The following is a 13,588-nucleotide window of genomic DNA, read 5'->3' as shown; positions in this document are numbered from 1 at the left end:
CCTGTTAAATTTCTTCTTTCTCTCTCTTTCTTACTTCTTCGGACTATTTGACTGAACATTTAGCATAGAATTTTCTCTCACTCCTCAATTTTTCTACTCGTTTCTCCTGGCCTGATCCAGAACTTTGTGATCCCCCGATACAAAGGGGAATGGCCGCATCAGCATCACCATCAGCATCAGCATCCGAAGCTAATGCTTTCGCTCCACATTCGGTTCAGCAACATTGAACCATTCTCATTTTTTTTTGACGTACACTCACGGTCAGCATGACAGCATGACAGCATGACATGGTGAACACGATTGTAGGGAATGCGCGATGTACGTTACAAGCGGTTGCACCTTTTTAGTCAGCAGAGTGCCTGTCATGCTGACCGTGACTCGCAAAAAAAAAAAAAATCTACAGGTGGCCCCTTATTTATCACATACTACTATGGTACTCATAATCTGTAAACTACGTCAACTATTTAGCCAGTCAGCAGACCTGTCTCAGCAGGTTTAGCTTATGCTTGGAAAGTTGTGCAATTACTCCGGGCTTTAACGATTCGTCACGAATAGTGTACTTCCCAGAGGAATCTGTGAGTAATCAGTTCGCCAACGCTTTTGTAATCCAGGAAGAAAACACCGAGACGTCCCGCTGCCAGGCTGCAAGGCAAAAAGATAAGGCGCTAGGAATAGCTGCAATGCCCCCCCTCCCGTCTTGGTTCCTACCCCATGAGAACGCGGTCTCAAATATCAAGCAGGGAGAGCAGCACATTGATAAACCTAAGGAAACGAAATAATTTATTCAACATGTGAGACATTTAGGTATTCCATAGCGAAGATAGACGCTGGGATAATTAAACAGGGCAGCAGGACAGTATGGAAATATGTGCACCATGTTAGGAGTAGAAAAAATTTATTTAATTCTTTATTGGGTACCTGCATCGTCCGTACGATACAGTAGGGGGCTACACTTTACACATTATTTCAAAGCATAGTAAAAAGCATAATAATGCATTGATACACTGGTGGACACTGCAGTGTCAATACATAAGTGATCGACAATACATAGTGAACTCGCTCGAGTGCTTGCTACATAAAAAAAAGAGAAAAAAAAGCCTTCATTTTGTGCGTTTGCGACGCTAATGATCCGTATACGTATCGTTTGCTGCCCGCAGGGGTATACGAAGGCACTGGTTGGGATGCCTCCGTGCTGTCCTCCGAGACTCGCCCAAGCGCGGTTTAACGCGCATATATATTTACTCATCTCGTATGCATGTCAGCTGAAGGAACGGCTGGGGCGACTTTGACGACGACTGTAATTGCGCGTCAGGGCTGCGTCCGCGTGAAATTTGCATAACGTAAAGAGACTCCGAGGCGTCCCGTAGAGACAACACGTGCCAGGCGCAACGACACAGGTTTCCCCCGTCTCAGGGAGGTGCAGTGACGTCAGAGCTCGGCGTCCGCCGTGCTTCCGACCGACCCTCTTTCATTGACGTTCGCAGTTTCCGCTAAAGGGCAGAAAAAGGGGGCTGTCCCGAAAAAAAAAAAAGAAAGAATGAAAGAAAATGTCTATGAGGATGTTCTCACGTACGCGTGGACTTAAGCGTAGTAATGAAAGTAGAAATAAAAAAGTGGGAATTTTGCCAGCTATACAAAATACCCTAACGCAAAAATATAGAAGAGTTTGCTGTCCAGTTGTGGGTACTTTAAGTGCACCAAAATAGGAAATGGAGATTAGTAGGCCTTGTAATGCACATAACTGGAGAGCATAAGGCCTATACAAGATTTTTGGAGTTGATATCAAGACGGGGAAAACGTAATGAAGAGCTTTTAGAATTGGTGGGAATAACGTCACTACAGCCGCAGCTAGGGAGCGGTGGACCAGAGGTCACTAGGAGAAGCCTTTGACCTGCACTGGACTCAGTTCTGTTCAGGATGATGATGAAGGTGATGATTTTTCCTTATTTTCCCGTTATGACTGGTCTTACTGGATAATCGATTCGACAGCCTCGCCCCTGGCAGCAAGCTCTATTTTGCCTTCTGGGAGATAAATTAGACAACAATTCACCCTAATCGTCATCACTTGTTTGAACTCTAGGTAAGCCTCTAGGGCAGGCCGCTATTATATTAATTTCTTTTTTATATCTGTGCCCCCTGTGGAATGTGGGTAAGCGTGTCAGCTTCAGATAATGGCAATTGCCCGCTTCCATGAAACCGCATACTTGAATGAAAAGATAGAGGGAAAAGGGATAAATGTTGGAATTACTTACTTCATTACTTACTTTATAAGCTCGCTGATATGTGCACATACTCAAAGGTGCAGTTGTGGGATGCATTCGGAAAAGGTGACCATGTGTGCACTGCACTAAGCATCCAGTTAAGAACCAAACAGCTGACTGGAAATGACTAACTAAACAAGTAATAAATGTCGCTGGGTGACATGTGTTTCAAATCGTCTGCTCCTACAGGTACAGCTGCGTAGAAGCATGTTAGATGAGCTCGCGGTATCATTTCTCGGGGTTTCTGTAACGTCCACTATAAAACAGCGTGAAAAAGGAGAGCGAAGGTAGGTTAACTAGTTAAACTTTGATTCATCGCGGTAGTTAACTTGCTCATTCGTGTAGAGGCAAGTAATAGTTCACGTCGTCGTGCTTGCACGATGATTTGCGAGTTGCAGCGGAACTGTCAACCCGATGGTGACTTCCCTTTCTCAAAGGATGAGTATACATATTTGTGGGTGACGGAAAGATCCTGCACGTCTTGCTCAGTTGAATACGCTACTGACTAATCTCTGACTCTGGAATTCTTTCGATTGCGCCACAAACTTGACTTAGACAAGCGGTATATTCTGACTCTTCGTGTAAGTGACTTCCCATTGACGTCACATACTTTCAGGTGCAGCGCCATTGTATCTTCGTCATTCAGTGCTATAAAAAAGCCATATATGCTCATCGCACTAGAGTATACACTCTAGACGTACTCTCATAGACGTACTCTCATACCTTGACGCTAGCTGTTGTTTTGGTCGCTGTTCAGCTAAGCCTAAAATGAAGGTTGTGTGGAGATTACAATATTTATTAATACATTTTTACTAATGATGACCAAATGACCATTGTACGTGCACTCAATGAAACCTTTATTTTCAGCTCTTTCTACTCGTTTCAATTTCAGAAATAGTGCTGGTCCAGTGTGACGTCAAGAGATCGTATACCAATCAGCACGCCAGGTTTCGCATACTCGATCCTGACTGATGGGTGGTTATCGCGAAGTGGCTTCGTAGCCAGAAGGCTACGAAGGTATTTCCGCTCTTTCGTGCAAGAAATAATAGCTAGCTTTTTTTCGGTCCTGTGATATTTAGGTGCCTAATTTGTGACGCAGTGTTGAAGGTTGTCAACCTAGTACATTGGGTTGGAGCTGTCTTTAGAGGAATGAAAATTAATTGGTCGCCGCTTCAACAGCTTACAAAAGACAGGCTTAAGCGACTTAACATACCTGACAGTACTTAGCCGTACAAGGGTCTTACGTTCTCAGAAGCCTAAACCATGTTGGAAGAATGTTTCTTTAGAATAATGTGGACAGTCAAAACGTTGATATCTCCAGCTCCTTAACACTTCTTCACATTTCTATTTCAGTCGCTTAGCCAGGACAGGTGCGGTGAGATGCTAGTGGGCAACCGTTTTCGATCAAAGGTGCATAGAAATACCTTTGAGCGTTTGCGGCGAAAACGGCAACTCCGACTGGCAATGGCGATACTTCTTCAGGTCTCATGGGATTACGGTGAATGGATAAGGAAGGTGATTGTGGCAACTCTGGTTTTGGCGATGCAGATAGTGGTGACTTGCACCGCTAGGTTTTGAGGATCAAAATGGACAGCTCATATTCTGCATTTAGGTGCTTTTGTGGCATGTTTTGATGGGGTAGTCATACGATCTCTGTTTTTAGAGGCGTCACAAGATTGTCTTCGAAAGGGTGTCGGGTCTTGCAATACTAGTCGAGTCGCAATATGGGGGCATCGGCACTTGAAAACAAACTCAACTCTTTTTATCTTTTATGACTGCGCCACGTGATAGTAGTTGATCCGGAAACTGTAGAAAAATTCTGGAATTTCATGACGGATTGATCTGTAATTATTCCACGGGATGAGCCGTAAAGCGGGAAACGGACGATTTGTCCATAATTGGTACCAGTTTTTCCGTACCTTGAATACGAGGCTTTCAACAGTACAGCAACTGAACCCAGTGAATACATGAGAACATTTGCGTACTGGATGAACAGCACAGCGCTGTAATTGTTTTTATAATTGCAGCTATCAGCAGCTACAAAAATTTATATTCTTCACTTGCGCAATAACTGTGCCCGAGATCAAATAAAATGACAGGAACAAATTGGACATCGCGCTGGCACCAGCTTGGATATTGGGTATATAAGTAGGGGCAGCACACGACAGTATGGACTGCCATTGTATTGGAATTGCGGCACATTGGTAATGCTAGTCTGGGCCTGCGACAATGCATCGTCGATGCCCGTCTCTTAACAGATTCACGGTCAGCTAAACTTCACGCAATTTCGTTATTTAGTACATCAATCTGTTTCACTTTTTCAAGGTGTCCGTTTCAAAAGTTACGCAAAGTGATTGGAAATAAATTACGTCCAGCGTTCGACGTAAACCAGTGACATTTTTTTTTTACTTTGCAAGGTTCACCGCGCTGTCTTAGGGATTAGGGCGCTCGACTACAGCAGTGGGACCATGGATGCGGGATCGAATCCCGGCCGCGGCTGTCGCTTTTCGCTGGAGGCGAAAAGCAAGGCGCCCGTGTGCTGTGCGCGATTCAGTGCACGTTAAGAACACCAAGGGGTAGAAATTTTTAGAGCCCTCCACTATTGCGCCTCTCATAGGCTGAGTCGCTTTGGGATGTTAAACCCCGTGAACCAAACAGAACCAAACTTTGTAAGGTTCGCCATGGTTTGTATCTAAGCTGATATATTCATAGCATTTGCAGGGGATTGTACATCCGATCACGGTTTGTCAGAAGGTGCCAGCGATCATTTACGCGCAATATTGCCTATTGTGGTATTGTTAGCGTGCATTGATGGTTAAAAACGTTTCCCATTTGGTTAACATACTATTATGAGTACGTCGGAGGTCTGCATTTATGTGAGGGATGAGATGTTCTTTCTTTAAATGTTTTTTTTTCTTTTCTTATGCCGGCCACTTAAGTACAGGAACAAATAAAAGTGTACTGATACCGAGAACAGCAGGCGTTGGCAGGCAGAACAGCTTCCACTGTGGCTGCGCTGGTAGCACTTATGCTAACTTGTCAGGCTGTCAGTTCAGTACCGGTGCATGTGTTGCGGGTGGCTATTGGTCAAAAGAAGTCGTGAGCTTATAGCACATTTGTAACAATGCAGGCGCGTTGAATACCACTTAGCGATGCTTTTGATCTGTATTTGGCTTAAGAACTTAAGAACTCGATAGTTGACAGCAGTGCTTACTAAAGGGATGCGTATTACGGTGGTGGCGCTGGTCACGTTGGTGCTGTTCATGATGAATTCCGAGTGCTGTGTGTACAATTGTTGTACCTCTCTGCATGCAGGTGCCTGCGGTTCTCCATCGACCCGTCGAACGGTGCGGTGCGCATCCTGCGGGACAGGAGGGCCTCTTTACCGGCGCCGGCCCCGTCTGAGTCACTGCGCGAGTTCAGGGGTGAGTGACGCTTCGCTGGGCACATGCACCTGCTGCCGTCGCCACTGCCCTGCTTTTGCACACGTTTCCGTTTGCGAACCTTGTCTCGCGGGGTGTGTATTGGACCCTGGGAGTTGCGTGCATTGTATTGCAAGCCTACCCAGTCGGAAAAAACTACAGAAAATTTTCTGATGTTACGACAGAATTTCTGCGCGGTTTTTGACGGGAAACCTGCTGTGACAACAGACCATTCTGTAGTAACATCACATATTTCTGTAGTTACAACAGAAAAGGGCTGCAGAACTACAGACAACAGAAGTATACTACAGAAAAACTACAGAACTGCGGAAACATCTGATGGTTACGACAGAACTACAGGATATTTTGTCGTAACATCACATATTTCGGTAGTTACAACAGAAAAGGGCTACAGAACTACAGACAACAGAAGTATACTACAGAAAAACTACAGAACTGCAGAAACATCTGATGGTTACGACAGAACTACAGGATATTTTGTCGTATTTTTGACTAGGTTCTGTAGTTTCTTTCGACTGGGTATTTATTTCGTTTGTCTCTGAAGTAGAGAGAGAAGAGTGATATGATTTTTGCTGCCCTTCATAGACTCCGCATGAGTGATTCACAGACATCGTTCCTAGAAGAGGCTTTAGTTAGGGTCGCTTTAGTACTGCGCGTGCGCGGAGTTGCCGGAGGAAGAATTTGCTCCGTGCAATGGATCAAAACTCCTACTGAGTGCTCTGCTGACTTCTTATTGGTTGTCCGAGTTAGTTCTCGAGAAACTTGGGATGACTAGTGATCATGCTCACGGACAGTGGGTGGTTGAGTGCGCCTCTTTCCGGATTCAGGTGTAAAAGAAGAGTTTTGGAAATATTTTGTATCTCAGAGCGGGCCAGCAACTATATTTGTATCCTATAGTGGAGTTCATGCATGACTAACCCAACAACCTAAATTTCACTACTTTTTACGTAGTCCAGTTGATGAGGTTTCCCGTGCGACTGGCACCACACGGCACGCCTCAGGAACTAGTGTGAACGATATCGTCGTTGAACACGAGCACATCTGATTCGAGTTCTTGAAGTTTGCAGTGGGAGCCTGATGCCTTTCGATGGAGTTGTTTACACGCTAGACTTAGGCTACATAGTATGGAAGTTGGGGCTTTTTCATCTACACTACCGCGTCAATTTAACTCGTATATGACCGTGAAATTACTGTTGTCTGCGAACCGGAGTAACCCACACCGTTCTGGTGCACACACACCAGAATGCATCAGGCCGGTATTCTGTCAACAGCCCTGGGCACAGGGAAGGACTAGTATCCATCCACGCAGGGCTACGTCATAAATGTGTAGTTTCGATATCAGCAACAATATGGCCTGATGTTTCCGTCACATACTCACATACTGACTCGCACAAACAGTATTCTAGTGAATATTTTGAACGGCGTACGGCTCGCGTGGAACATGACTTCAAATGAACCAGCAATACAAAAAATATAGTTGAAAGAAAGGGCACAGGGTGGCTGTCGGCCCTCAGGCTAACATTTGGAGGGTTGCGCACCCGTCTTTTATTTCGTTTCCTATTTCTTGTCCTTGTTTTGTCTTTCTCAAAGGCTCAATAATGAATTACCATGAAAATAACCAGCTAGCCCAGTATGAAATTGTGTGCCCTTGTGTTGCGTTGTTTCGTGTTCGCTGTCCAAGATTTGCTTTTAAGTGCACCGATGATGTTCAGCTAACGTCCTTTCTATCTCCTTCCGCCTGCATTTTTGTTGTAACCGTTTCATTAAGTACCAAGCTCCAAGCGCATGGCCCCACTTTCCACGTTGTCACGCTCGGAGATTTGTAATAGTGTAGCGAAATAGGTAACGCTTTTACAATGAGACCTGCGAAGTCGTAAGCATCTCCTAACTACCACGGGAACCATTCTCTACAACTCAATATTCTTCGCACGCCTCGTTGCCAACACAAAGTGTCCCTCCTTCTGTATTCGCTTTCCCCTTTTCCTCCTGTCCCTTGAGCTGCCACTGCACGGAACCAGAGGCCAGAGACGATGCACATGTTTACGCAGAGGGCGCCGCCTGTGTCTCGCCACACGCAACACACACGTTCCTATACGGAGCTTGCGTGACACAGGCGCATTCGTTTATGCCATGCGCGCCATGGCGGGTGCACTCGAGCGTGTCGGAAGGTCTGTGCCGTGAAAGGGTTGGCTGTTGCGGACGGCGCTGGATGGGACGTCCCAGGCGCGGAACCAGACCATGTAAGGCGGTGAATCAGCTTATCAACACCACCCACGTATCGCGTGCAGGCGCCCGAAGGTTCACAAGTGTATAACGCGACTTGTACATAAAAAAAAAAAGCGATTTGCAGCCGAAGCTTGATGAGGGAGTTCTTTAGCAGCAAGCGGTGTATTCAATGGTGTAGCATTATATTGTAACCGTAGGCCAACCTGCTTAACGTATTAGAGAGGTTTAGAATGGGGAGGGGGGAGGAGGCTATGGGTTAGAGGAATAGGATGATAGCAGAGGGCGAGTGCGCATGCTCAGTGTCATTTCCGTACCCCTCGCTCATTCATCGCAGCATTCTGCACGTGCGCATTGTCGCACGTGAGCATTCTGCACGTGCACAGAGTTTCCTACTGAAACGCAGCGTTACCCAGATGGAAAAGGATGTATATGGATTGGGCAGTACGATATCTCAGTACTTGAACTTATGGTCACCGGATATGCTTGATTTAAATTTTTGCCGCTCAGAACGCACCGAATTGGGAACTTGGCTGATGTCACGGTGCCTGCGACATTCAGACGAACTGCTCTGCGCCTTCAAAACATGCAGATCGTGTAGGCGGAAAAGCCTCAGGGCGTCACGGAGAGATGACTGTCCAGTTAATAGATGGCGCCACGGTCTGCTAAGCTCCGCGAGCTGGTCCCAGGGCAAAATCAAGTTTCGAAGCGGATGTTCGCAAGTGGTATTATCCTAGAGCTCTACTAGTCACGTGTATCACGAGTGCCTTAAGAACAGGGAGGAGGAAAGTTGTTTTTTCATTTTCGGCTGATTATTGACAGAAAAAAAAGTAGGCTATCCAGTTGACAGTAATAAATGAGACGAATTCTTAACCGACACCTTTATATCCTTGACAGGAGGAAAGTTTGTTCCTCTTAGCTACTACCCTCATAACTCTCCTCTTCAACTCGGGTCATTTATTTACCGAAAGGGTGGCAGTTACTGAGCCTTTCTTTACTGGGTGAAGTATTGGTATTTGTTTGCTTCCCACCAGGAAATTATTAAACGTTATCACGTAAATGGAGCAAACATTATAATACAAATACTAGAGATTATCATTTGTATTGTGAAAATTTTATTGCTGCATGTGTTTTTCCCATATATTCACGTTCGTGATTTCATGCTTGATATTTTCGGGCATACTGCGGTTGCTTAAATCAACGCGTTGATCGATACAACTTAATTGATTGACTAATCAACGCCTCAATAGGAGTGCCTGCGTTCTTCAGTAGTAGTCACCTGAAGCGCATCTCGCGCTTTATCTGTACGCACACAATACCGGAAGAACCTTCCGGTCTATATCTCCAGTGGAGAAAAAAAAGAAGTGCCTGAAACTGGATTATACAACTGCCTTGTGCTTCCGCATGCATTGTGCACGGCGTGAGAGTATTCTTTGAAACTCGATGAGGTTGCGAGTGGGAAGAGGCCCTCGGCGACGATTTTAGCTCGCTCACCTTGTTTCCTTCGTCACCGCCTTCGCGGCCTCTGTCCTACGTATCAGCCCCCACAAGTCGCGCACCCCGCAAAGGCGTCGAGATGACGCGGTCGGCCTGTTTTCCCACCTTTCGCGCGCGCTAGAGAGAGGAATACATTCTTATTATTTTCTTTTTTACGGATAATAAAGGCCGGTGGAGGGTCGCTTCACTCCCTCGCGAATGGTACACGACCAAGAAATGCTGCCATATTCAGTGATAACGCTATCTTGTTTATGTATCCAACAATGAGCGAATGATAGCATGTCACCAGTCGATTAATTTGAAATTGAACTCTAATGAGCAATTAGGAGCAAGTCAGAATTAGAGAACGCACTTAGTCGTAACGTGGAACCCGCACATAGTGTGTTGCCTGAACGCACGGCCCGACGACAGTGACAAGCACGCCACCTTGCGCTGTCGACGAAAAACCGCGCAAAAGCCATTGCTAGTTGGGTGAAACTATTCCAAAGCCAATTAGTCATTTTCAGCGAAACGAAGGGACAGCGTGCTGGAGGTAACTGAACATTTGAAGCATTTATTCCTCCTTAATTGTGATAAAATGTCGGCTGCGCAGAGACGTCAGTTAGCAATCCGGTCCATGGACTCTTAACTACTCTTAACCCCTTTTCTCGCCGTGTTCTGGAAGGTTCATCCTTGTAACAATGCAGTGTGACCTATGAGGACAAGTGCTATGCCTTACCGGAGTGGTCCTTTGCACCCCCGGCGCCTTTTTAGATCGTGGATAAGTTCTTCGTCTTAAAGCTGATAAGAGGAACCGTATCGGTATACGTATCAAATGAGCATATCAGTTACTTCTGTTTTACGCTTTCCCTATGCCGATCTTGCGAAATTCGCGAGCTGTTCTTTGACGCAGGCGCATCGCGCAGTGTACTTCTACGCGAACTGGGAGCTTGCAGCTTTGCGAGCCAAAAGTTGCTCATCGCCATGACGCCCTTTGACGCGTAGTCGTCGGCGCGTGGAAGGACGAATGCGAATGAGCAGCCTTCACACGCGCTAGCTGTCAAAAGTGCCGTAATGCATTAGAGCTTGCTTGGAAAAGGTGTACATTCATGGGCGCGGATACTCCATCGTGAGTCATGCACGCATGGCTTGCACGATGTGCATCGCATCGCTTTGCAGATCTCTTGCACGGTATTGGAGATTGTGCAAGCATTGCCTCTGTAGCTGTGAGGCGTAGCGGGGTTCGACAGGAGAAAAAAAAAAAAAAAGGTCTCACATGGGCAAGCGTATGACACACGGGAATTTCAGCGTTGGCCGTGGTGTGAAGGCAAGTAATTGGTCCCAAACATGTTCCTCCCTTTTTTTTTTGTCTTGCAAATGGAAGGCAGAGGTGGACTCGAATTCGCCCCGGACTGCAGTGAGGCACTGAAGTGAACTTCTTTCCAAAGGGCGCTTGTAGCAACGACAGTTGCACTGTGCGTGTTTAGACATGCTGGTCCCGTTTGCCTGTCAATATTCTAACCCTCCACACACACGTATACGCAGCTTCTCCTGTATTTCGCTTCATCGCGATAACGCAGAAAAGACGGAATTAAGACAGGCGCTGTTCGCCGTGTTTGGAATCGAACCTGAGACCTCCAGACCGCTAGGAAGACGCATTACTTGAAGCAAGTGCCATCATGGCAAGTGACAAGCAGACCAGGCGCATTGGTTCAATGCCTATCAATATCGTCTAACTACCTCAAGATTTAGAATCTATAGACCCAATTTTGAAATCTGCAGTTTTGATCTCGAGAAGGAGGTATAACGGGACTGTAAGCTTCGGCTGTTTTCGTTTTTAGATAGTTTATGTCCCGTAGTAGCGTTTTGTCTGCTTGGGTGGTCGGGTGCGTTGCGGTGTGGGTGTGGCCTGGTCGTCTTAATCTGATTACGGGACAACAGGGAAGGCGCCCTGTGCTGGGGCAAACCGTAACTCAGGGGGCTTCCTGACAAGGTCACGGTGCTGCCGCTAGCCCGCCTGTGGCCCTGATCTCCAGATACCGATCTACGCTTGCGTCGGGCACAACCGTGTCAAGGTGAAGCTCTGAGGCGCCGTACGGTTGTTGCGATTCTTTGCTGCTCGCGATGCTCGACACGGGACTGCCGTAGTAATTCGGAGAAAAGGGTGCACGTGGAGCGTGCATTTATTCGGCGTTGGTCACTGTGAAAAGAGTGGGATGATGTAACTGGTCACTTGCTGGCAGTGGTTCGACGCCAAAGAAACACTTCACCCCGTGCTCTTTTCGCAGTCGTCTCTAACGCCAGCGAACTAGTTACCAATCAGGTCAACAGCATCCTTTTAGACGGCAAGGGTGGTTGGTACAGCGACTCCGAATTTAGGTTTTTCAAAGCTCTAAGAGCATAAACGCAGATGCTGCGGAAGAAGAATACACACATCGCAGCGACTTCTCGCAAAACACAACAAATTTCCCGTACGGCTACCCCATTACAATCATTTCTTTTTCAGAACTTCTTTCTGTGTCTCTGATGGCCTAAATTTGTATTCTGAGATGTATACGTTCCTATGCCGAAGTCTTGGGAAGTGAAAGGTCATCAGCTTGCCCAGCTTTCGATTCTGCTATTTGAAATTTAGGATATCCTGTAATTGCCCAGTGCTACAGCAGTGAAGCATTCACACTAGCAGCAATATAACTCTAATACGGAACAGTGATGACAACACGGGAATGATGCGTGCAATCCAGCTCGCGACGCGCCCTTCAATATAAAAGATTTGAATGTTCTTGGAAGGACAGCTAACGGAATTTCAGTGATGTCCGATAGGTATTAGCAAACACCTGTTGAAGACGCGTACGTGTAACTAAGTTGGTTGGTTGGTTGGTTGGTTGGTTTGTGAGGTTTAAGGTCCCAAAGCAACTCAGGCTATGAGAGACGCCGTAGTGGAGGACTCCGGAAGTTTCGACCACCGCGGGTTCTTTAACGTGCACTCATCGCACAGCACACGGATGCTTTGCCTTTCGCCTCCATCGAAAGGCGGCCGCCCAGGCCGGGATTCGATCCCGCGTCCTTAGGAACAGTAATCGAGCGCCGTAACCACTGGGCCACCCCGGCGTGTGTTGCATATGTGAAAGATTTACAATATGCACCTTCGAATCAAATCCACGTTGTTGTCGGCGATGCAGCAACAACCAAGGATATCTGCTGTATGCATTAAAGTCACTATATACGGCTAGATTATAATGAACACTGGAGTCCAGTTTACTACTGTAAAATGTTTGTGATGTGGAGCGCTTTTAAGATGACAGATGAAAAAAATATATGAAGTGAAACTGGTCTGACATGGCCGGAATACACGGACATATCTGTTTCTTCTTTTTCTTTGAGAACCAGATTTTCAGCAATGCGTTAAGCGCACGAACGTTATGTCTCGTGTACACGGACCGCCGATTGAATTCGGGTAGTCACTCGTTCAACATGAGGACGTGGCTTCACAGCTTACGACGTCGGATGGGGCCCGACGCACTGCGAAAAGCAACATTCGACGTATCTTTGAAGCAAGCGCTGACGGCACTGCCACCTAACTGACTAGAAGCATAAACCTTTAGTTGCGTTTCCTTTCGACTGAAGCGCGAGACATTAGTAAACATAAATCGTGAGGAGCAATTCATATTCTCTCGTCAATAAATAAATAAATAAATAAATAAATAAATAAATAAATAAATAAATAAATAAATAAATAAATAAATAAATAAATAAATAAATAAATAAATAAATAAATAAATAAATAAATAAATATCACCATGCCAAACTCCACAGCGCTGTGCGAGAATTCCTTGCCAGAAGCGAAACTAACTGCCCGGTGTGCTACGAGTCGGCTTTTCCCTATTTAGAGGCATAACTTCTGCCGGTTGAAACGAATCCAGGTCGTTCCATCTAATCGCGTCTTATGTCCTTTCGTGAGCATCTATAATGCAAACCATTTCGTTTTTTTTTTTTAAATTGTGTATGCAACTACATCTTCCATGCTTATTGAATTGCATTTTTGTGTTTTATTCTCAAAGTCCCTTTTTTTCTCCGCGTGGTCAGCCGCTTATTGCTTCACGAAGGAAAATATGGTGTTGACGTTCTCCACAAGACGCCGGCTGATTTCTGTCTTCACTTATCTCTCCTTAAAAAAGACATTCGCTT

The 13,588-nt window shown here is 45.9% G+C and overlaps 1 protein-coding gene across 2 annotated transcripts in view; it reads left to right on the top strand.

The window, feature by feature from the left end:
- Window positions 1–13,588, top strand: part of LOC146189139 (mannan-binding lectin serine protease 1-like) — a 67,166-nt gene that overhangs the window by 6,421 nt on the left and 47,157 nt on the right. For both annotated transcript variants that reach the window (XM_084604052.1, XM_084604051.1), the window contains exon 2: window positions 5,577–5,686. In XM_084604052.1, coding sequence (XP_084460178.1) covers window positions 5,577–5,686 — 110 coding nt within the window. The remainder of the gene's footprint in view (window positions 1–5,576; window positions 5,687–13,588) is intronic.

Source organism: Amblyomma maculatum, chromosome 5 (assembly GCF_055883805.1).
Source record: "Amblyomma maculatum isolate TAMU_Amacu chromosome 5, ASM5588380v1, whole genome shotgun sequence".
Lineage (NCBI taxonomy): Eukaryota > Metazoa > Arthropoda > Arachnida > Ixodida > Ixodidae > Amblyomma > Amblyomma maculatum.
The sequence above is the reverse complement of the archived record's forward strand: the minus strand, read 5'-3'. Positions and strand labels throughout refer to the sequence as shown.